Source organism: Pituophis catenifer, unplaced genomic scaffold (assembly GCF_029215685.1).
Source record: "Pituophis catenifer annectens isolate HBS135680 unplaced genomic scaffold, rPitCat1.0.hap2 SCAF_3, whole genome shotgun sequence".
NCBI classification, from domain to species: Eukaryota; Metazoa; Chordata; class Lepidosauria; order Squamata; family Colubridae; genus Pituophis; species Pituophis catenifer.
Window position 1 is genome coordinate 36,875,903 of NW_027256883.1, and position 21,497 is coordinate 36,897,399.

Consider the following 21,497-nt stretch of genomic DNA (forward strand, 5'->3'; position numbering starts at 1 on the left):
TCCAAACAGAAAGAATTGGGTTGTTCTAATGTTTTCCTCTTGTATTTGCTGTATTTTTCGCACTATAAGATGCTCCGGACCATAATATGCACCTAACTTTTGGGGAGAAAAACAAGAAAAATTTTTTTGCCTCTGCCTCCCAGCAATTTGCCTCCTTGCAGCAAACAGCCTGGCCAGCTTCAGCACAGCCTGATTTAACACGAGCATCTGATTGGCGGTTGGATCGGCTTCCTGGAATACTGCTGATCAGCTGTTCCAGGCTGTGGGGATTGCCGCTGCTCATTGCTGCCATTGCCACCACCGCCTATCGTCGCCTCCGGGCGCTCCATTTTCTGCCTCCGTGCATCCCATTTTCGGTCTCCGTCCCATTTTTGGCCTGTTCCAGGCAGCGGGGATCACTGCCACCGCCACCGTTGTTAGGCAGTGGTGATTGTGATCCCCGCCTGGAATGGGATGAAAACAGGACATGCGGAGGGCAAAAATGGGGCATGCGGAGGCTGAAAATGGGACGCACAGAGGCCAAAAATGGGGTGTACAGAAGCAGCAATGGGCGACAATGGGCAGCGGTGATTCCCGCAGCCTGAAACAGCTGATTGGCGGTATTCCAGGGTGCCAATCCAACCGCCAATCAGCTTCTCGTACTAAAACAGGCTGTGCTGAAGCTGACCAGGCTATTTGCTGTTTGCTACAAGGAGGCAAATTGCTGGGAGGCAGAGGCCGAAGGGTGAGGACAGGTGGGTGGGTCAGGCTTCGGCAACATTCGCTCTATAAGACGCTATACAGTATACAGACATTTTCCCCCACTTTTGGCAGGGGGGAAAGTGTGTTTTATAGACTGAAAAATACGGTATATTGATATAATTTGATATAATTTGATCTCAAGTATTTATACATTACTCACATGCCAATAACCATGATCAGATTGACTTAATTATAGCTTCATAGGGCTTCCTTCTTTGTTGAGGGATAGGTAGGTTACAGTCCCAGACATCACCATATTTTGCTTGCAGTAGTCACATCTTCCTAGCAGCTTATTAGGTACATTAGACCCTTCCAGAAATTGATTATCCCAAAAAGAATGAGTTGGAGGTTATGAAGTTGTAGTCCAGATTTTCATCATGAAGTAGTATGTGGAAAAAACAGTCCAATGTTCTAAGTTATAAACTAAATAAATACATTGTAATGTTCAATGCAATAAATTTAAACATTAACATCTTTTAATTGAGCAATATTAGGATGGATTGTATATTAGTTTTCTTTTTTTTAAAGTTGCCCAGAATCACTGAGAGTGAGTGGACAGCATGTTTTATACAATTTTCAGCTTCTGAACATTTTAAAAGGGCAGTACACCCATAGAAAGTACACTCCTTAGTTGAGTTGGGTGTAACTAAGACATGGAAAACTTATATCAACATCTGAGAGATAGCTAGGAACTCAAGGGGAGAAGTGAGAAATGAGCAGTGACAAAGTGTTGGCATGGTTCTTGTTGGTCTATCTGGCTTCCTCTTGACATTCACTAGTTTATTTATCCATAATAATTCTTTAGAAGTGTAAGTATTCTGTTATTTGTAACTGAGCTGTTGATTGTCACAGAACAAATTACCAGCCTCCAAATACATCCCCATAGGACAGATAATTGGGCAGTAGCTTGAAAAGTTGTCAACTCCATTTGAAACCCATCCTCCCTTCCTATTACATGCCCTAGAGTGGAACTGTTTTAAAGAATTGTAAAGAAATTGAGATGTTTGATGCTTTCTCTGACTAGTTATTTCCAATCTAGCAGAATCTTGGAATCAAATTATGTAAAAGCAATGAAATATTAGCACAATATATTTCTGAACAGAAAGGAACCCAATTATTTCTGCAAAGAGAAGCCAGCAAAAGAAAGATTGAATTTAAATGGGCCAGATCAGGCTGACATTGTGGAGAAAATGAATCTAGGAAAAATCACCCAAATAGAATCGATCCTAATTCCAGAGTAGGGTTGTTATTAAGAGGTTGAAAAGAATTCTTAAAACCATGCTACACATGCTTTTCCTAGCTTATTTAAGGAGTTAATGGGAACTAGAATAATTTACCTCCTCTCGAAGAGATTTGATAGATTAATCCATTATCTATCAAACCCTGATTCTAATCAGTGGTTGTCCACTTGTAGCCTCTGAACTCCATCATTAGTTTCATGGAAAGTTGAAGGAGGAATAATTTTCCAGCCTTGCTTATTAGTGAGTACTATAAATGGAGGAGAATGTTAACAGACTACAGGGTCAGTTTGCATACTCTACACCAACTCATTATTACCTAGAAATACATTTCTTCAATGTAACTGGCTGGTGGTTTATGAGTTTTTAACTTTACACCTTATAATTTCCTCAGTTTCTGGACTTGGAGTTGGTTGGACTACCTTTCTACATATTTATTTCTGACCTTCAGCTTGTTTTGGTGATCCTTTCAAGTGCATCCTTTCATGCACTTTGTCTATTAGTTGTGGTGCAATACAGGCAGACCTTGTTTACCTTGTTTGGCCTGTTCAGTAACAGGCCAAAGTTAACAATGGTGCTGTAAAAAGGGTAACATCTGGTCTTAGAAGTTATGACTGTTACAGCATCTCCACGTCATGTGATCATGATTTAGCTTCTTGGCAACTGGCATTTGTTTACAGTGGTCACAGCATTCCACAATTACTCCCATTGACTGAGAATATGTAGATGCTTTCTTGACAGTACATAACAGTACATAAGTGGTTTCCTATTGTCCTCTGTCAAGAGTGATCACAATTTGCAACATTCACAGTGAGCTTCTAACAAGCAAAGTCAATGGGAAGCTAGAAGGGAAGTCACAATTTGCAGTCACATGATTCACACTTAACAAGTGAATCATGTAGATGACAGTTTGCTTGACTATTGCAGCAGGAATTGATGTCATAAGTCAGATGCACTAATGATGTGTCAATTTACAAACGTGATAAAGTTTCCAGTCCCAATTGTAGTTAGTAAGTGAAGGCTGCTTATATTAAAGTGTTAGGGATTTATTACATTAATAAATAATGAACCCAAATTATTTGGTTTCAATTAAAATACAGTTTAAACTGTATTGTATAAGTAATGATTTTTCAATGACAATTTAGTAGCTGGTAGGTGTTACCAAAAGATTCCCATCATGAACAAATTTATATATGAAGGAGGATGTAGGTCACTCTATTGCCCAATTAATATTTCACCTAAGAGAAAAATCCTGTGTTATCTTAGGCAACATGGAGGAATCTGTGGAAAATGAAACTTCTTTATGTGGTATATTTAAAATACCTGGATGCTAGGATGTTAAAAACAGCAATCTATAGTTGTAGTTCATCCAAGTTAATAGAAATATGCACAGTTTAACCAGTATGGTGTTATTTCTTATTTGGTCAAGTGTATTGAACTTATAATTAGCAGGCCAGAATGAATGTACTGTGATTTTTTTAATGATCTATAATTGTTATAAATTAAAATGATCAATTTTTTTTCATTATTGTCTTTCTAAAGAGTTATTTTAGAAAAATAATAATTTGCTACTTATATAGCAGTATGGTTTTGTCTTTCTAGTGTATAATTTACCTGTCTTATGGCTCTGTTTTGCTACGCATGTAGTCAAGTGGAATATGGAGGTAGGAAATTTTAAATTCAAGATGAACTGCTTGGCTTCTACAATCTATGCTGTGATATTATTTCAGTTGAATGTTATTTAAAATTGATCTTCATTAAAAAAAAATATTTGTAATATTCTAACACATTGCATCTGTGTTCAGTTTCATACTATGTTGTGGGCACATCAGTTACAAACATATAAAATCCTTACTGTATTCTTCAATTCTGTTATAGAAATCTTAAGTCATTGATAGGCAATACAGCATACAAATGTGTACATGCCTACATTTTTGGAGAACTACAAGTGTCTTTTTTTAAAAAAAGACCACATATGTATGTGTGAATTGGGTGCAAGAAATCAGGAGTCAATTAGATCGAAACTGAGTACAAGTTTATTCCATGCTTGCTGTAAAAAATAATCTGAATTATGAACCATAGGACAAAGCAAATTAGTGGTTGATAAGAGTCATTGGAATTGAGGGACTGTTGGATTTAGATTTCTTGTGTCATGAAGGGACTCCAAACTGATGACACACTTGACTTCTCCCTTGGGCTCAGCCTGATCATCTCCTACATTATATATATGGATATGGATCTATGTATTAAAAAATGCTCAGCCTAATGGGAGCTAGTCACATCAAAGATACTGCCCAGAATCCTCAGTCTCCTTCTGATAAAGGACCCGACCTAAAATGGAAGAACATTCACACCATTCATAGGGAAGAGAAGAGAATTATCTTTCTGTGTGTATCTTTTATATTAATGTTAATGTTGATATTTGTGGGTTTTATTTTTTGAAATGTTAGCTATCCATAGGCTTTGGAGCTGAGAGGCATATAAATATTAGTAAATAAATATTACAGTGTGAACAGTATACAATAACCCTTTGCTTTTTAGCAGAAGATGTTCCATAATTTGGCTGTAGCTTTATTATAATTTTGAATAATGAGGATCTTAATTAAATGAGTGATTTGTTACCCCCAATGCCCCTATTACCTTCATTTTCCTCTGTTTTAATAGCATTTAAGCTTGTTGCTATAATTGTTATGATTCAGTCAAGAAGCATCTTAATATCAGTTGCTGAATGATTTAATCAGAATCGGATTCCTGCACATTGCTTAAGGAAAGCAATTTTCTGTTTTAGTGTTACAACCTTCACTTGCTATTTTGGAGCTTATTAGAGGGGCTTATTAAAGGTGGCTGACGTACTTTAATATGTAAACAGCTCAGTGAATAGCTATATTAGGAACCTTAGCATATATGAACACAGAAATTAGAAACCATTTTGTACTACAGTATTGATGTAAGGCTAGAAATTTTTTGTTGTTGTTGAATGCATATGTAGCTTTCAGCAGAAAACTGGTAGGTAAATATATCAGAACTGAAATTATCCATATTTGAAATGATTTTAAATATAAAAAAGTGCAGATAGATGGTTATCATGACCATTAGTCTTATCATGAATATTAACTCTGCACCTGTAATAAAAAGTTCCTTTTGTACATTTATAGCTAATGTGTTTATTATATTATCTTCCTTTTGGCATCTCTGCTTTAAAGAAATGAACAATATTGGCTTTCAGTGTGATAGTGTAAGGTTATTCATTTTTGTAATATATTGCTTTAATGTTGTTAATATGAAAAAAACATAGAGGCTATAGTATATTGAAACAAATCAATAACAATTGAACGGAATGTTCAGTCCACTGTCAAGCTTCCACTAACGTGGTAGTCAAAAATGACCTGGAAGGATGAGTCATAGATAAAACACTATTTCCCATATGAAAGATCTATTCAGATTTCTTGGGTGTAATAAACATTATTAGACAATGATGATGATAATTTTTTGTATTGCAAAAAATTTAGTCTTGTTTAGTCTTTCTAGTATTTAATTTATATTTATATTTCCCATGGCTCTGTTTTGATACATACATAGGAGAGAGAAAAAGAGAAAGAATTTTATCTGTACAGGTAGTCCTCGACTTACAAAAGTTCATTTAGTGACCCTTCAAAGTTACAACAGCACTGAAAAATGTGACTTAACCGTTTTTTACAGTTACAACCTTTGCAGCATCCCCATGATCATATGATCAAAATTCAGATGCTTGCCAACTGATTCATAATTATGACCCTTGCAGGGTCATCTGATCATCTTTTGCAATCTTCTGACAAGCATATGAGCCATGGTGGCACAGTGGTTAGAATGCAGTACTGCAGGCTACTTCTGCTGACTGTCAGCTGCCTGCAATTTGGCAGTTCAAATCTCACCAGACTCAAGGTTGACTCAGCCTTCCATCCTTCCGAGGTGGGTAAAATGAGGACCCAAATTGTTGGGTGCAATATGCTGACTCTGTAAACCCCTTAGAGAGGGCTGTAAAGCACTGTAAAGCAGTATATAAGTCTTAAGTGCTATTGTTATTGCTATTGTCAATCTTCTGACATTAACTTCTGTCAAGCAAAGTCAATGGGGAAGCCACTTAACAACCGTGTGACTAACTTACGAACTGCAGTGATTCACTTAACAACTGTGGAAAGAAATGGCCCTTGTAAAATGGGGCAAAATTCACTTAACAACAGAAATTTTGTGCTCAATTGTGGTTGTAACTCGAGAAATACCTGTATTGCTTTAAAAATGGCTAACATGCCTGATGAGTCTTTTTAAGGTGTATCCACTACTAGTGAAGAGTTGTATTTGCGATCCATTATACTTCAGCTATAAACCATACAGTACTGGGAAAGGCCTAAAAAAAGATATTGTAAGCTCTAGATTTGTGCACATGGAGTCAGGTGATCACTTGATACCAGGTCCTGACCTGAAGTGTTTAAACTGATCGAAAAGCAGACCAAGGTAAGAAAAATGATAAAGCTCCAGTTTAGAAAACCCAGGTCACATTTTCTAAACCCACTTTTCAGCATAAAGTGTAGTCTGAACTATCTGAAGTTTCCAGATTTACAGTTCCATTGACAGTTCATTAACAAAATGATAAACTCCCACTGAGATAGCTTAAGTAAGAATAGCATTTAATTTAACCCTATGTCAGGCATAGGCAAATTTTGCACACTTGTAAAACCAATGCATTCCATAGCCACTTATCTGAAATCTCTATTATAATTATCCATACTTAAGCTTTGAAATTTTTGTATGCAATAAGTATAATAAGACTCAGTTAAAATATAGCATATTTTAATTGTAGGTTTGCTTATATAATATATTTTATATTTAGCACTCAATTGTTTCAATGTGAACTCAGACATTTAATTGCATAAAATCTTCCAGTTATATTTTAGGGTGGTTTTTTTTCTTCTGTTCAGTTGTGTCTGGTTTTGGACTGGTCCAAGGTCCACACAGTTTTCTTGACAAAATTTTCAGAAGTGGTTTAGCATTGCCTCCTTCCACGTTTGACAAAGTGACTTAGACCAAGGTCACCCAGCTGATTTTGCGCCTGGTAGGATTAGAACTCAACAGTCTCCTGGTTCCTAGCCTGATATCTTAATCACTACACTAAACTGGCTTCACTAATATTTAGTTAGAAAAATTTAAATCAGAAACACAAGTCAGTCTGTAATTAGAGACATAAGCTATTAACAGTGAAGTTTTTTTTCTATGAATAGTAATAGGCAAAACAATATTTTTAGGAAGTTATTTGTAAAATAGTCAGCAATCATCCAAGGATATAAAGAGAAATGTATTAACTCTGGCATATTATGATAGCAGAATCATATTATTAAATTATATAGACCATCTTATATGCTTATGCTTTTTACTAAAATATATTATGATGTTATGAATGGCACAATTCAAATGCAAATGAAGCATTTTAATAGTTGAATATTTCTTAGTTTCAAAAAGCTGTTCATTTAATCATAATGAAATGTTTCATTTTGCCTTTACTTTTGTTTTATGATTTTTAAGAAATATCGAACTTATAAAAGTGATGTTGAACTTCTCCACACAATGTAGAAAAATAGGAAATAGGGCACAACTTATATAATGAAACAGAAATGTGTTGATGAGGCAGCTCCATTCTCTATACCAGGAATGGAAGATGATGAGTTGAGAATTTCTCCACCCTATCTAGTTCATTGCAATAAAGAAATGTTGAATGTGTTTCGCTTTTATTTATTTAATATTAAAAAAGGAAGGAGAAGGAAGGCACTTCTCTGTCTTATCCAGTTCTGTCTTTAGAGTTGTAACTGATTTACAAGTGCACTCAGTATAGTTCTTGGAAATAGCTTCTTGTTAGGAAATTTCATTTTTGTTGTTTATTTTTACAAAAGTGTGCTCAAAGTCAGAACTGTGAAAGAATTTTACAGCTGAATCATCTAATCTGTTATGTTATGTTAAAGTATTCAATACAACATAATTGTGGTCAGAATGATGTCTGTAGAATACATTGTTTCTCCTTTAATTTGTACTGTGTAAATTGTGTTCCAAAACAACCATTCCCCAAGGCTATTTCTTTATAGAAACAGTTTTCCAATCTAACTTTTTAACCAGGCCAACTATTGAAAGAGAGGAAGACATGTGATTGATTGTCCTAGTTAGGTGTGCCTTTAAAATCAATAGATTAACTCACTAATTGTACCTATTTTTGTCATTAGATTGGGGAATAACCAACATAAATTAATTCTTTAATATTCTGAAATAAAAATAGATTTTGTGCGTATTTACAAGGGAAACTGTTAAGACATGTTAATTTGATTCAGCAACTTTGTACATCTGAAAACCGAAAGGAAGAATAATTAAAAGAGAAGAATACTTAAAAAATAAATAATATAATAAAGTATATTTTAAATAAAAATAAATAAATAAATTTATTAATAAAATAATTTATAAATTATAAATAATAAAAATTTATAAATAAAATACATTTATAAAAATATAAAATAATAAATATATTATAAATAATATAATAAAGAAGTAGGAAGAAGAATAAAATTGCTAATTGCAGAACACAATTACAATGGATTGGATTACAATGGAATCCCAGTAGGGGCACTTCAGAATTTTAACTCTGTTTTCATCCCAAATTCCCACACCAGTCCTTGACACTAGCACCTTGAACATTTTCATTTCGCCAGGTCCAGAGCATTGAAACGAAGCTGGGAGCACTGTGAACCATTCAATTTTCCTACCAGCTGAGAAACAGGTTTTAAATGTACAGTTTGAACCATTTGAACAATTTCCTACCCATGGTTTAGATTAACAAAAATCTTTTCCCCCCATTCAACCCTTCCTCAAAGCCCCCACTGCTAGTATTTCCACCTATTCTGACTTTCAATATGCATAATATGTACGGTACTTCTCCATTTATCTGGTTATTTGCAAAAAACCCAAAAAGGGTAAGAGCTGTCATTACAGGAAAGAGATACCCTGGAATAAAGGCCTTTTAACTACTACTGGAAGCATAATATGACAATATTTTTGCAACCCAGTGTTATTCACAACTGCTCTAATTATTATAGGTTTATATTAGAGGAGGAAAGTAACACTGAGCATGATGAGAGATTGGATAACACACACACACACACACACACACACACACACACACACACACACACGAGGAATTTAACCATAGCAGCTTTTCATTCAATTGTGGAACTAACTGGAAGGGTAAAGATAAGTTACTTCATGAATTCTATGGACCTTCTCTAGTATAGTTAGGCTTCAATGGATGCTGAACAATGGCTTGCTTGTGTCTTGAATTTGGGCTATACATTGAAACAAAAGACGAAAGCAATACAAAAATACTTTTAAAGAGTGGTAGGTTATCAGATAATGCAGTCTAAAATGGGAAAAAAATGATGATTCAGCTCTTGAAACAAGCTGATGTGATGAGGAAGTGCAGTTAGAATTAATCTGGAGCAGTGCAAAACATGAACATTAAGGGATCCTATGTTTTCAAGTGTAAGAATTATATTGAAAAAAGTTACCATATTTCAATTTTCTATTAATATAGAAACTTAGAAAACCTTGTAATTATAGTCATTTTAAATAGAGTAGTACCTAGTGATTTTTTCACTTTGAAAAAAGCTAGGCAGAGTATAAAATCTGACTTCAGTTTCCTCTCTTCCTTGAATAATAACATTTAGTTTTTCATAACCACTTAACATTGCAAACCTCCTAATTTATTCCATTAAATACTTGGAGTAATTTATTGAAGTTAAGATAAATACTGATAAATGTTGTATCACTCTGATACAGAAGTATTCTCAACTAATGCTATCTTAACATATAAATAATCTAAATCTCAAAGCTAAGCTATTGAATTTATGAATTACCATGTGGTGGTGGTTTTTTCTTTTGTTCATTCCTTTTTATAAATTCCTTTAATGTGTGGATATAGCATTTGTGTCAGGTTTTAACAAAATGAAGCCCGGCCTGTATATATATCTGATAAGACAGGAAGCTTTTTCAAACTATGAAACTAATTTAGTCACCAGCAATTACAGTTAACTTCATGACAGCTATTAAGTTTGGAAATAAAAAGTATACTATGTAAAATCACAACTGAACCTACTATGTTATCTTTCAACAGTTACGAATGTAATATAAGAAGTTTATAGTATGATATTTACTGAATTATATCTATTCATAAAATCCCACCTTTTTCTAGTAACCCAAAATATTATATTTGGATTAAATATAATGTCACTTTACTTTTCCTAATGGTAAGGCCTAAGAATTTGTTAACAACATATCTGTAGTGTGACATTCATCAATTAAGATTGAGGTTTAAAACTATAAGAGTGTATTTACCTAATTACATTTTCTAAAATTTGAATTTTTTAAAAACGAGATACCAGAAAAGTGAATATGAACCATTAATTCATTCTGGGGGTTTTGTTGCATTTTTTTTTATTTTATTTTGCAATTTTTTTTTTTCATTTTTACTTTTAAATTTCTGTATTTTAATAAAGTGAGATTATCAACAGGATTATATTGCTTATATTACATGCTCAATTTCAAGCCATTCTCATGCTAGATGTATAGAGGATGTGGATAAATGTATGCTGTCACAATGAATGCAGAAACTTTTGTTTAGTTACTGATAACAAGGAGAGATTGGAAACAAGCTATGTTCTTTCACCCAACATCTGGTGGAAACTAGATTGTTCTCAATAACTGTAATTACATCCTAAGAGCTTACCCAGATAATATTTTGTTTAATGTTCATGAAAAAGGGTCTTATATTTCCTATTTTAACAGTCGGAGGAAAATGGACTTTTTAAAAACATTAAAAGCTTACCCTTGTATCAGAAAAGAACATTAGCGCTACTAAGATACTTGGCAAAATCATATTTTTTCTTATGTGCCTTTTAAATTCTTTACAATATTTTTGAATGTCTTATACTATATATTTTAGTGCTGCTCTGTAGGCCATTACATTTTATATTAAACCATTTTAATATAACTATTACACTCTGCTGACTTCTTTCATTGAATAAATAGCAAATACCAAGTTTAGCCAATGCATCCTGTGGAGAGTAATTGTAATGTGTTACTTGAATACTTCATGAAGTCTTAGAATCAACAGAAACATAAACAGCTTAAACAAAGGCTGTTGTAAATGGTGGAATACACAATACGTATTCCCTTTATTTCCCTGGGAATAAATCTCAATTATGTCCCTGGTATTTTCCTCTGATACAAAAGTTTATAAAAATAACAATTTTGTGGAGAGATTATTTAGAACTGTGAAAATGAAAACACAAGATGATCTAAAATAGTTATAAATGATACCAAATTTTAACAAAATTTTATAATGAAATGTTTTAAGTTGAATATTGACCTGGGATCTGGTCATTGACAATCATAACAATTATCAAGTTTCAATAGTGCTGTTGTGGGTTAGGAACTTGAAAGTTAGCAATTGGCACTGAAAATATAATTTTAACTTTAGGTTTCACATATTTAAAACTTATTAATTGGTTTTAAAAACTGTCTCATTCTTTGAATGCTTATTTTGGTTAGTCTTACACATGCACATAAGTGTATGTGCCAGGTATGTCTTCATGTCCTGCTTGTTTGAAAAAATAATATGAATTAGAAAAATGGTGTGTTTTTCTACTGACTTTTCTGTGTCTTTCAGTTGCTGATATGTGTTTAAGATGAGTGGAATTGGTGAAAATTCCTCTGACCCAGCTCGGGCAGAGTTGCGAAAACGCAAGGAATGTCCTGATCAACTTGGACCAAGGTTAGTTTGGATATGAATGTTTTGTATAGAGTGAAGTTAAGTCTGTATTTTCACGTTACCAAAGCATTATTGCCTTGATATATAACAATTGCTGTATAGATCCAGATCATAATACTTTGTCTACCTATGCAAAGTATAAGGTTGAGTGAATATTTTTAAAGGAACAGATCTTCAATAAATTAAATCTTCAGTGTCTTGAACAGTGAGCAACATCTTATAAAGCAAACAGCAAATGTATGCAGGAGATCTGTTTCAGAAGACTCTGCGGGTAGTCTGTACAGTATTTTCCAGTTGAAAAGAGACAAAACTATTCAGTTTCACACCTTCAGTTTTGTTTGCCTCCTAACCATTCCCCCACAGTTTGGAAAGATGGAGTTTCAGCTTAGTGTCTTAATATACATTGAAAGCAATTCAGTTAATTTTTTTTCTACCTACCCTGCAAGCAGATCAGAGACATTGGAGAAAGAGATTTCAAGAAATACTGTAAGCTATTTGCAGGGCGTGCCAAGGGTTGATTGTATGTTCCTTGCTTTTAATGGTAGAAAAGTAAACAACTTGCTCTCTTTCAATCCCTTTCTCTCCAATGTCTCTGCTCTGCAGTGGAGGTTGGGTGGGAGAAGAAAAGAACACAGGTCAAGCACAGGACAAATGAGATTTTGTCAGATTCAAAAAACCAGGACCACACATGAAGTTCCAGTTAAACTTATTTATTACAACTTGTGCCTAGTCACAGGAATCTATTCAACTAACAGCACTATTTTTGCAATACCTAAGGATCAGCTGAATTCAAGAAGGATTGGATTAGTCTTCTTGTGGCTACATAGAGACTCTAGTCTGATTCCTTTTTTGACCCCACCCCAACATCTGCCACTCCTGGTCCTATATCACTACTTATATAGCAAACACTGTAGCCTGGGCTTCTTACAAGTAGGTTTCAACAGTAGGAAATCTCTGTCCTGATCATGTTAATTGGCTGGCAGCTTCTGGAAGGCAGAATTTATATAATCTATAGAGCTCAAGCTGTTCTACAGTATTAGTTGGCAGAAGCACTTTCTTATGTATCAAGAAATTACCTATATGTTGCAGGCCAGAAATAAAGTACTTATTAAGTAAATTAATTATTTATAATTAAATAAAGTAAGTATGGACACTTACATTGTCCATTTATATACATGCTGTATCTTCATCATTAGTTGTAAATATAAACTTGGGCATTAAAATAGACAATTATGAGGTTGTGATAAAAAAATAGTTTAAGAATTTGAGAAATTATCCTTTTGTGCTGATAATATCAATAAATTAAATTTGCTGGCTAATTAATTAGAATCCAGAAGAGGATTATAGTTAGTCCTTGCTTAATTACCCTAATTTACATCAGTAAATGATGCAGTCATTAAGTGAAGCATCACATGATTGCACAGTTAGCAATAGCAATTCCAGTAGTCCCGATTGTAATTGTTAGGCAAGGGCAGCATTGTTTGTTAGGCCAAGACCTCACATTTCTGCCCTGCTGTGTTCACCTCAACTTTAACTCTCTCCACCCACCTAACTCTCCGCATCTCTGTCCTTTTGGTCACCATGTGTTCTGTTGACAATCCCCCAGCCTCAGCTGAACTTCTGCATCTTTTTCCTGCTGCTGATAAGGCATGCTGACCACTTTGGGGAAGACTAGTGAGGATTGGAGAAGGAAACAGTTAAAACTCTGAAGGGCCTTACTGTAGTTTCGTTGTATTCCACATCTGGAGTACTGTGTTCTGCAATAAGCAAACAGTTTTGCATCTAAGTTTTTGCAAAATAGTACTTCTTCTTTTTTTTTTTTTTAAAGGAATATCTTTACAAGATATTCATTTATTAGTGGATTATTTTTTCCTGTATTTTGCTACTTTGATTAAAACTACTCTTTAATCAAAGACTCTTTAATGACTTGTAAATTTTTGGGTTTAACTTTAAAAATTTCTTCCAGTCCTAAAAGAAGCACTGAAAAACGTAATCGTGAACAAGAGAATAAGTATATAGAAGAGCTTGCAGAGCTGATTTTTGCTAATTTTAATGATATTGACAACTTTAACTTCAAACCTGACAAATGTGCAATCTTGAAAGAAACTGTGAAACAGATTCGTCAAATAAAAGAACAAGGTAGGAAAATGGATTTAAACACTTTACTCTGTGTGTGTGTGTGTGTGGTTTTTTTTAAATCAAAACTTGGGTTACCTCAGTATCTCCTACTTGAAATTGTTAATTTCATGATTATTTTGTAGATAGAAATATGTTTTCATTCCAGTGTTGAATTCTATAGAAATTGAACTGAATAAAAAGTAATCAGCAGATTGAATCTTCAAAATAATCTTAGAAGATCAGGATATAATGATGTCATTGCCACACAAATGTTTTATAGCATCTTACAGCATTCTACAATTATCAGAGTATTGATATATCAGTAGTCAATGGACCCTATATGACATAATACCCTGTTATAAGTCACTGTTGTAAATATATGCTTCATTTAGAATGAGGGACCAGATCTTGAAATATTTCATAAGTTTGAACTTAGAAAATTAATATGTTTCATTAGCATATTATGAATATGTTAATATACTTAAATTATCTTTTATAGTCAAATCTCTTGAGCTACAGTAGACCTGAAAGCCTTTGTTCAATATGCTTCTAACCAGAAATTATGAGATTTATTTCAGAATTATCTGTTTTCCATTCAAAGGAGTTTCCCAGAAGGATTAGAAATAGATATGTACAACTTAGATATGATACAAAAATATCCATAAAGTACAAAAAGAATACATACAGAGCAACAGTAATTTTGACAATGTGTATGTATGGGTGAAAGAGGGAGAAGAAAAGGAAAGAGGGGGCCTGCTTGGCTGTTAGTGGTTAAAAAAAGCTAACACAAGTCACAAGGCCACAAAAAGATAATAAAAGTTATTAGTGTGGTGTTGTGTCCTAGATGCCTTATTGACCTCTTAAAATATGTTATAGCTAATTTCTGAAATCATTCAGGGCTTTATAATATAATTTTAATGAAAAATATTTCAGTATAAAAATGAAATTTCTTTGGTGAAAATTGAAATGTAATTCAGTACAGTTCGGTAGTACTGTTCGGTAGTTATAAATATGAATTTAACAGAATAACAGAGTTGGAAGGGACCTTGGAGGTCTTCTAGCCCAACCCCCTACCCAGACAGGAAACGCTATACCATTTCAGACAAATGGTTGGCCAGTCTCTTCTTTAAAACCTCCAGTGTGGAGCATCTGCAACATCTGGAGGCAAGTTTTTCAATTTCAGAATACTGAGATGCCTCATATTCATTGTTGAAACTTTGCTTGCTCTCAAATATTCTAAACCACTGTAGCAACCAGATTTGCCAGGATATGGAAAAACTATTAATCCTATTAATCCTCAAATTAAGTTAAATGGTAGAAATAATTTAGTGAAAATGAACTCTTAGTACATATTGTAATAGGTGTATTCATTCTGAACAGGAATATTCAATGAAAGATTTACAAGTAAACAGTTTAAGAATAAAGTGGAATTAACAACTGAGATGTATGCTGTAGTAGTTAAAGTGCTGTACAGGATTGGGGAAATCCAAATTCATTCATCATGTTTAGATTTCACATGGTTAAATCAGCCTGTGGTACCTATTGACTTAAATCCAACAGCATAAATGCATTTTAACAAGCATGAAAATATATGACAACATCATAATTACAGCGAGTCCTCAAGTTACAACCGTTCATTCATTGACAATTTAAAGCAAACCTTGTCAAACTCAAGGCCCGGGAGCCAGATCTGGCCCACGAGGTGCTTAGATCTGGCCCGCGGGAAACAGCAAAGGACCGGCCTGTGGTGGCTCTGCCAGCTGGCAGAGGCTTGCAGGAGACCATCGCAGCCAAAAATGGAGCTTGCAAGGGGCATGGGTGGCATTCCCGAGCTCCATTATCGCTGGCAGAGGGTTGCAGGTGGTTGGGAACTGAGCTTGGGAACCCGTTTTCCTGGCAGAGTGTTCAGGCCGCTACAGGTGACCCTGACATGACTGACATTGAGCTGGCCACACCCACCCTGACCATGCCCGCCCCAGCCCTCTGAGGTCAAACACAACCTTGATGTGGCCCTCAGTGAAATTCAGTTTGGCACTCCTGATTTAAACGAATAGCAGCACTAAATGAATTACACTTAATTTCAGTTCCTGAACTGCTGATGGCCATTGCAATCTCCCTGCAGTCACATGAACACTTGGCAGCCCTTTTGCATTTACAAGGGTACTTCAGTTCTCCCCACCCACCTATCTTCTACCATCTCTGCTTTTTGGCTGCCCTGCACAGCAGCTCTCTTCAGAGGCATAGCTAGGGCTGCAGTAGAGGCCCAAGGCCTTTAGCACTCTTGTCAGCCTTCCCAGGTAGGCCAAACTGGAATAAACCAAACGAACTATTTCTACTTTACAAACTCTTACAAGTCTGATAGTAAGCCTGAGATGTTATGGAGGTTATTTTCTGAATTTTGTTCTCTGCCCTTTATGCAACTTTGGTACCTGCTGTCTCTTGTCTCAGTAGCATCTCTTTCCAAGTCACACCCACATACCATTACAAGTGTAACCAGCTGCCACCCCCCCAAGCCACCCCCCCCAAGTCTACTTCTGCTCCAGCAAAATCATTGGGAAAGAGAGCCACCCCAAGACCCAAGACCACAGTGGGACAGCACAAAGCCCCGGCCAAGCCAATTTTTGCCAGTCCTGCCAACCTACATTTCACTCACCTCTATTAGCCTGCCAAACTTTATGCCTTGTGCTCACTGGCCATACTGCCCTGTATTTGCTGACCATGTCACCTCCAGCTGCTCGGTCACTTTCTCCCACTGCTTATGAGGCATGCCCAGCCTGGTCCTATGTGACGTAGGGGTTGGCTGTAACAGTCTTTTCCTATTCACTCTGTCCTTCAAATAACATGCACCTTTCCTGTGATGCTTTAGTAGACTTCTGAGGCCTTTTAAAGCCTAAAAAGGCTGTGCCAGCTGTTTTTCAAACCATCTATAGGAGAAAAACAGTGAAGATTAGCCGGAGGTGGCAGACCCTGGCGGGGCCAAGAAAATGCAGAGCAGCAAGGCTGACAGAGGCAGTGGAGTACAAGGTGGCCAAAAATGCAGAGATGGTAGCGGGGAGATAAATAGGCGAGGGAAGTTCAAGAGGAGGCAGTCCCTTACCTTACTGAGGCTCTAAGCTGCCAGGGACCAAGCCTGGAATGTCTTGGATTGGGGTGGTCCTCACCTAACAGTTGGTGGGTATCAGTTAACAATGGCAACAGGGAATGCTGGGATTGCCGTCACTCAGAAATGTGGTCACATGACATCACACTTTATAGCTGCATCACTTTGCAACAGAAATTTTTGTACCAATTAGTATTATAACTTAAGGGCTACTATATATAATTGAGAAGTAAACATAGTAAACAAGCAATAGAAAATTCAGGTGGATCTTTATCAAAGAAACTCAGTGGGTGAGTTTAAGTCACATTTTCTTAGCCCAATTACAATGTTGCTGGGAAAATAAAAAGTAGACTTGTAAATAACCCATGGTGGATTCCTGGAAAATAAAACATTTTGTAATTCTAAAAATTCATAATGAAAAACACAGTGGTATGAATTACTAACAATGGATTTCAGAAGATGAATGCTTTGTACATAATATATCTTCTCAAATTCTCTATTTGTATAGAGATATGACTGCTTCTTCAATAGTATTTCCCCATAATTTTATTTATTTTGGTATTGAAGAAACATATTGTCAAATTGTATAATACTAGTGTGGAGAAATGTCATATAGTATCAGGGATGCTTAAGTATATCCTTCATTTAAGAGGGGATCTATAATTCTTCCAGTAGATGACAGATTTATTTATTTATGTTGAAATATTAACTAAATAGGTACTTGAAATAGTAAACTGTATTTACAGTTAGCTGCACTTAGAGTGAACTCTTTAAAATAAATCAGAATTAAATCCATTAATTACTTTAAATATACTTCAGATATTGTTAGTTTGGATCCAGTTCAATAAGAATGCAGTATAATCTGACATTGGTGGCAGTTAGCAGATTAGCAGTTCATTATATTAAAGATTGGTTATTATACTTGGTTCATTTTATATTTAAAATCAGCCTCTCCCTGTGATTATGAAAACCACAAGAAGAGTGATTAATTTAAAAAAGTCATTATCTGTTACAGCTGCAATAAGTGTCTCTGGAACTATTTTTGATTTTTCACAGTCACTGTTTCTAGGATATAAAATGGATATTCTTTTCCAAATGGAAAGAATTTTCCATTTCCTCTTCTTTACATTACATTACAGCAGAACTGAAAAAAGTGACTTATGACAATTTGTTACACTTATAACCGTTGCAGCATCCCCATGGTCACATGATCAAAATTCGGATGCTTGGCAACTGATTCATATATATGATGGTTGCAGTGTCCCAGGATCACCTTTTGTGACCTCCTGACAAGCAAAATCAATGGGGAAACTGTGTTACTAACTTCACAATTGCATTGACTCACTTAACAACTGTGGCAAGAGTGGTGGGAAAATGGGACAAAATTCACTTAACAAATGTCTCACTTAGCACAGAAAGTTTGAGCTGAGGTGTGGTGATGAATCAAGGACTATCTATAATTTTAAATTCAAAAATTCAAACTGAAAATATATATTAAAATATAATTCAGGCAACATAAAAATAAATTTAGAACTACAACAATAACAACATCAGTGAATCTGCATATGAGCCATAAAAATACTCATTAATTCAAACTTTTTTAAATATGCCAAGAGAATTTCCTTGGGACAAAGTTCATAAAAGTATGGCCACAAATTTAAGTTGGCTTTGTCAGAAGTGCCCATCAATTTAACTGATTTTTAAAATGAGCCATACATAGTAGGGTCCTATTCTGGCCTGAAGAATGGCTCCTTCGTTACTGTAATATGACTTTGTTATTAGACATCACTTCAGACTTTGAAGAGATATATCCATAGTCCATGAAACATATCCCCATTTGTTGCCTGCCAGTTGATTGCTGAAGCTCTGATTACCTGGGACTCTGTTCAGGATTGGCTGTTTTAATACCCTGTGATGGGAAGAGCAAGTTAATGACCTGCACTTAGGGAAGAGTTCATGAGGTGAGATGGTGATTCAACACTGGTAGTATGGCCAGGTTTCACATTCTGGTGTGCAAGGTGCTTTCTGGAAGTTTTGTCAAAAAAATGTCTGCCAAATAAATGTCTGGGCATAAAATATAGCTGTTATGGCGAACCTATGGCACACATGCCAGAAGTGGCACACAGAGCCCTCTCTGTGGGCACACTGCTGTCGCCAGCTGTTCTTCTGGTTATTGGCGTGCTGGCCAGCTGGTCTTTGTGGGTGCCGGAGCACCAGAAAACGGCCAAAAAAACCTGGCCAAAAAATGGGACGTTTTTCGGGGCGCTTTTCAGGCGTTTTCAGGACATTTTTCAGGTGTTTTGCCCAAAAAACAGGCATGCGCGCACCAGCCAGCTGGTCTTCGGGTTTCTGGCGCTCCGGCATATAAACATGCACGTGCGTGCACACATGTTCCAGTTTGGGCACTCGGTGCCAAAAAGGTTCGCCATTACTGCTATATAGTTTCTTAAGTGTTTCCTTCTTTAAAATAGCAGAAAACCATGTATTTGATTTTATCAAAAGTCAGCAGTAGGGTTGGAAGGGTATCTTTAGGCTGCAAAAAAGTGGGGAACCACATGCAACCTTAGGGAAGCAAATTGTCTATTTTATTCAGACATGGCCATAGTTGTTAATATACTATAGATTGTATATTTGTATAGTGTAATATGCCTTTGCATAAAGGACATCCTGCCTAGCTACTTGTCCAGAAAGAAATGTTATTCCCTTTAAGAAGTTGAGGATGAAATTAATTCTACATATATGAATTTGCTTATTTGTATTCTAGTTTAACACTATCATGAGCCCTTGTGGCACATTGGATAGAATGCAGAATAGCATGCTATTTCTGCCCAAAGCCAGGAGTTCAATCCTGACTGGCTCAAGGTTGACTCGGCCTTACATCCTTCTGAGGTTGGTAAAATGAGTACCCAGATTGTTGGCAGCAACATGCTGACTGTAAACATCTTAGAGAGTGAGGAAAGCACCATGGGGCATTATATAAGTCTAAGTGCTACTTCTATTGCTATGAGAAAAGGAAGTGTAACTTGCACAAAATACATAAACATTCATAATATAAGAATTAAAATATAATAAAAAAATTGAAGCTAGTAATTTAATCCAATACAAAGATTCCTATTATCAGAACTCTTTATCATCTTCAGAAGAACTCCATTTCACTTTTTTCATAAGGCCCACAATGCTGAATCTAATTTAGCGTCCTGGGGAAAACTATTCCATAATCTGTCTGCCATTATGGAGTAATGGCTCCTCTTGGCCTCAACCCGTCTAATTTCATAGTAAACCGCTTAATTTGCAAGCAGTGTAGGTATCATTTAGGTAATGCAAAATCACAGTTTCTGTTCTAGCAGTAGTAGAATAAAATGTTCCTATTGGTATGTTCGGTTAGATTTTTAAGTGTGAAATTGCAAGTGATTTTGATAATACAGCTAGATTGTATAACTAGGAGACTGATTGTTATTGTAGTTACTTGAACGGTGTTTTGTCTTTTTTGACCTTCGTTGGAAGCAAGTATAGGGTTCAAGATAAACGTAATTTTATTTCCACTTTTTTTGAGATCTGTTGTTTTCTTGCCTAACAATTTAATGCATTTAAGGTCATGTGTGATATAGTTAACAGATAATGCTAAAACTTTAATGCATGCATAAAAATGTGCATGCATTTAAAAAAATATTTTTAAAATATTTTTAAAATATTTTTAAAAATGTTTAAATGGCATTTTTGCTAGTATAGTAACTAATAATTTCTATCATTTCTGTGACTTGTTGAAAAATATTTCTTACTTGAGTTCTGCAGTAAGTGAGAAATATAGAGAGAGTAAATATAATTATTGTTTTATTCAGTATTATTAACAAGAAATGCAGTGCATATTTGGCATAGTAGATCTAAAAGATAATCTGCTTTTCCCATTTCCATTATTCACTTCTTTATGAACTAAAATGCAATCAAAAGGAAAAATTACAATAAATCTATGGGAGGTGAGTAATATGATGCTTGGATTTCTGACAGGTTTTTGTAATATCTTTTCTCAGAATGATCTCCTCATTTATTGTCCCATAACTACAGTATGTGTAATTGCATGAGTCTTCCACCTTGACTTCAGATCATGAATGAATGAGCAAATTTGTATACCTGTGAATAGATACAGTGAGTTTCTGATACCTGTCTAAACCTAACACAACTATTTTCTTATTTGGCTTGTAAAAATTATCTACAATAGGCAAAACAGATTTGCAAATTGAGTCTTCATTACAGATCACAACAAATAATCTTTTTTTTTTTTTGCAGTGTTCAGAACAATGTGTTGAAACTACTTTATACTGCATAAAATAAGTATAGCTATAGTTAATAATAATTGTCAACTAATTGTTAGGAAGACTTTTTTCATATTGTATAATATAATTTTAGCCCATGGGTTCTCATAAAGAGTGATCTCATTACACAGTAAGCATGCTCAGTTCGTTCA

General features: G+C 35.2%; 1 protein-coding gene across 5 annotated transcripts in view; it reads left to right on the forward strand.

Moving 5' to 3' along the window:
* Positions 1–21,497, forward strand: part of NCOA2 (nuclear receptor coactivator 2) — a 135,596-nt gene that overhangs the window by 66,184 nt on the left and 47,915 nt on the right. For all 5 annotated transcript variants that reach the window (XM_070940496.1, XM_070940499.1, XM_070940500.1 and 2 more), the window contains exons 3-4: positions 11,716–11,820; positions 13,784–13,956. In XM_070940496.1, coding sequence (XP_070796597.1) covers positions 11,735–11,820; positions 13,784–13,956 — 259 coding nt within the window. In that variant the 5' untranslated portion in view covers positions 11,716–11,734. The remainder of the gene's footprint in view (positions 1–11,715; positions 11,821–13,783; positions 13,957–21,497) is intronic.